Below are 3989 nucleotides of genomic sequence, written 5' to 3' on the forward strand. Positions count from 1 at the left end.
TGTAACGGTAAGCTGACGTGATACGTTAAATTATAATTTTAAACGAAAATTTTAGGTTAAATTATACAATTAGTCCGTATTTTTTTTTGTTTTGTGCAATTTAATTTTTTCTTTTATGTTAAAAGAGATAGAGAAGAGAGAGGCAGAAGAGAATGAAAAAAAAAGAAAAAAAGTTAAAAGAACATAAAACAAAAAAAAATTGCTTAAAACGAAAAAATATGGGGACGAATTGTATAATTTAAACTAAAAATTTTGTTTGAAATGATGATTTAACGTGCCATGTTAGCTTATTGTTACACCGTTAACAACAACTAACAATTCAGTGACTAAAATGCTACAACATGTTAACATAAGTGACTAAAACTTAACATTTTAAAAATATGTGACTAAAATGTAACCCGAGGGATATAAAAGTGACTATTTTGGTAGTTTACCCTTTATAACTAAAAAATTCTTTTGATTTATTACAATCTATTTTAAAAAATAATGAAATTTTAATTTATTATAAGTAATTATGCTTTTTTAGAATAAGATCAGTAGTTAAATCGTTCAAGCCATCCATTTGATTAAATAAGTAGTTAAAAAGTTCATAAAAAATCAATCTAATTGTCTGGGTTTTTTTACCATTAATTCAATTATCGATTCAATCAATCCATATTAATTCTCAGACCAATCAATCTAATATTTCTCTCTACAATAATATGCATCTGATCTGATTGACCTATCCAGTATGATTCAAATAACTATTATTTTGAATAAAAAATTCCCCCGCCCCCCAAAAAATATAATCGGAAGAATATTTATACCTTTAAATTACTGAAAAAACATAATTTTAAACAATTATTCACCCTTTAAAATTTTATTAATGCATATTTAAACCTTTACCAATTTTTCTTTAATTAAAAAATTAATGTTTTCAAAATTGAACTAATGATAAAACCGATCAGATTATAAAATTCTTATCTAATTGATTTGACTAATTCGACGGATTCAAAAGAAATAAATTATTAAAATAAATTATATTTACTTTTTAATTTAGTTTAATCGATCTCTATCAATTCATAAATTAACCGATTTTATTCTTTTCACTGAATTGGTACTAAAACCGGTTCGGTTCACGCAATTCTGAAAATATATTCTTTTAAAAATCAATAAGTAATAATTAATGTTCACAATGTTAATTTAATAAAAAAAAGGAAACTACTTAGAATAAAAAAAAATAAAAGTAAAAGCTGGTTCCAGAAAACACATGACTGTAAAAAAGCGTATAATTTAGTCGTAAGTAAGAAGAAGTAAACCTTGGTACGGTGAACAACACCTCATACGATGAACTCGATAACGACCGACCATAGTTTCCTACTTCCTTCTTACCTACTAATAAAGCAAAGGCATAATGATATTTTTGCCCTTTAACCTTAAAAAAAAATCATTTTAGCCCTCTATTTATTTATTTTTATTTCTTTTAACTCTAAACTTATATTTTTTTATTAAATCACCTTAAAATGGATAGAAAACTTAACATCTGTTAATTTTTCTGACACATAAATTGCCACATAGATGACACGTTAATATTTAATTAATGTTTAATTTTTAATCTTTAAAAAGTTAATTAAATATTTACGTGTCATCCACGTGATAATTTACGTGTATACAACATTGATTTTGAGGTGATTTGACAAAAAACCTTAATTTAAAGGCTAAAAAAGGTGAAACAATAAATAACGGGTTAAAAATGACTTTTTTTTAATTTGAAGGCTAAATAAATCATTATGCCTAAAGAAAAACATGAATTTAAAGTCTAATTTTACTCCTAATCCCTCTAATTTTAATCTATTTACTCATTTTTAATTTTTGAATCAGATATTTGAATATTGAAATGAAACATTTTTAAATTAAATTTCTCAAAATTAAGGTGGAAAGTTTTTTAAAATAAAGAAAGTAGCGGGACTGAAAACAGAAATAAACCCAAATAAAAACCCTTTCCGCACTCAAACGTCTTGATCTGAATATCCATTTCGGATAAGCTTCCTTTTTTTTTTTTTCCACGAAAGAAAATTTTTTAAAAAGAAATTAAAATATTGGAAATTTCTTCTTTCTTAAGCGCCCGCCTTATAAATACCCAACCTCTTCTTTCTCTTCGGTCAAGAAAATCCCAAACAGCAAAAAGAAAAGTGATCATTTTTTTTTCTTATTTTGTAGAAAATGGTTGAACTTGATTGGAAAGCAAAGATGGTTTCTTCCGATATTCCAAAGAAATCTCCAAAGCTCTCTAACAAACTCCAAGTTTCCATTCCGACGCCGTTTCGTTTCTCCAATATGTCTTCTCCGCTCTCGACTTCACCTTCGGCGTCCAAAGCTTATGATTATTATCTCCGGTTACCGGAGCTGAGGAAGTTATGGGAGACACAAGAGTTTCCCGCTTGGAAAAACGAGGTCGTTTTGAAGCCGGCTTTGCACGCTTTGGAGATTACGTTCCGGTTCATTTCGATCGTTTTGTCCGATCCTAGACCGTATTTGAACCGTCGGGAGTGGACGCGTCGACTCCAGTCGCTTACCACGAGTCAGATCGAACTCATCGCTATGTTATGCGAAGACGAAAACGAAGCTCCGATCCTTGATCTTACGTCGTCGAACGGTGTATTAACACGAGAGAGCAGCTCCGCCGAGGTGTGGAAGATTCACGGAGAAACGACGGTGGTGAACAGGACCAGCGAAGCCAGCTTATTGCCTCGGCTGGTGACGTGGCAGAAATCCGAGGACGTAGCGCAGAAAATCCTCTACTCCATCGAGTGCGAAATGAGGCGGTGCCCTTACACGTTAGGCTTGGGAGAGCCAAACCTCTCCGGCAAACCAAACCTCGACTACGACGCCGTTTGCAAGCCGAACGAACTCCACGCGCTCAAGTCCAGCCCGTACGATCACATCGAAAACCGCGAGAACTCTACGCTTTACACCACCAATCAGATCCTCGAATCATGGATCCAGACGGCGAAACAGCTGTTGAAACGCATCGCTTCGGGGATCGACGCCGGTAGTTTCGAAGCCGCCGCCGGCGACTGTTACATATTGGAAAAGATCTGGAAGCTTCTGGAAGAAATCGAAGATCTCCATCTCCTAATGGATCCCAACGATTTCCTTCACCTCAAAAGCCAGTTGCAGATAAAATCGGTTAACGAAACGGAGGCGTTTTGTTTCAGATCGAAAGGGTTGGTTGAAATTACGAAATTATCCAAGGAGTTGAAACATAAGGTCCCGTTCATATTGGGTGTCGAGGTGGACCCTAACGGTGGGCCAAGGATTCAAGAAGCAGCTATGAGGTTGTACTCGGAGCAAAAGGAGGGCAATAAGGTCTCTCTAGTACAAGCATTGCAAGCCATCGAAGCGGCCTTGAAACGGTTCTTTTTTGGGTACAAGCAAGTGTTGATGATCGTTATGGGGAGTTTGGAAGCGAAAGGGAACAGAGTCGTGGCGTGTTCCGACTCGGGTGACTCGTTGAGTCAGATATTCTTGGAGCCTACTTATTTCCCCAGTTTGGATGCTGCTAAGACGTTTTTGGGCGAGTTTTGGAGTCGTGAACAGGGTGAGTCTCGGTCCAAGAAGTGATGATGACTCGGACCCGTCGTTTGGTTAATCATAAAAAGAAAAAAAAAGGGGTTAATTATTCTTTTTAAGTATTGAATTGATGTTGGGTCAATTACTGCTTTTATACTGTAAAATTTTTTGAACACATATTTTTGTAAAATTGGAATTATGATTTTTATAAAATTGTTACCAATTTCTTCAAAAGTGTTTCTCTTTTGCGATGGATTAGCATGACATGATTTAGTAGTCATTTAGGCTAATTTGTGCATATATATCATTTGTTGTTTGTTAAATGGGTTAAACAGGTGTTTCAAGATTTAGAGATATAAGACAATTTTAGAGAGAGTATGTGAAATCGCGTCTAATTGGATTACTTTTTGCTGATATGTCAAGAAAATATGTCTAGT

At 33.9% G+C, this 3989-nt stretch overlaps 1 protein-coding gene across 1 annotated transcript; it reads left to right on the forward strand.

Annotated features, from left to right (window-relative positions):
* The first annotated feature begins 2048 nt into the window (after positions 1–2048).
* LOC107929571 (nematode resistance protein-like HSPRO2) lies at positions 2049–3786 on the forward strand. The gene has a single exon (XM_016861038.2). The coding sequence runs from the start codon at positions 2203–2205 to the stop codon at positions 3601–3603; it is 1401 nt and encodes a 466-aa protein (XP_016716527.1). The 5' UTR covers positions 2049–2202; the 3' UTR covers positions 3604–3786.
* The last annotated feature ends 203 nt before the right edge of the window (positions 3787–3989 follow it).

Source organism: Gossypium hirsutum, chromosome A13 (assembly GCF_007990345.1).
Source record: "Gossypium hirsutum isolate 1008001.06 chromosome A13, Gossypium_hirsutum_v2.1, whole genome shotgun sequence".
NCBI lineage: Eukaryota > Viridiplantae > Streptophyta > Magnoliopsida > Malvales > Malvaceae > Gossypium > Gossypium hirsutum.

Coding starts and splice junctions, on each gene's coding strand:
- LOC107929571 (XM_016861038.2), top strand. CDS start 2,203: ATGGTTGAACTTGATTGGAAAGCAAAGATGGTTTCTTCCGATATTCCA.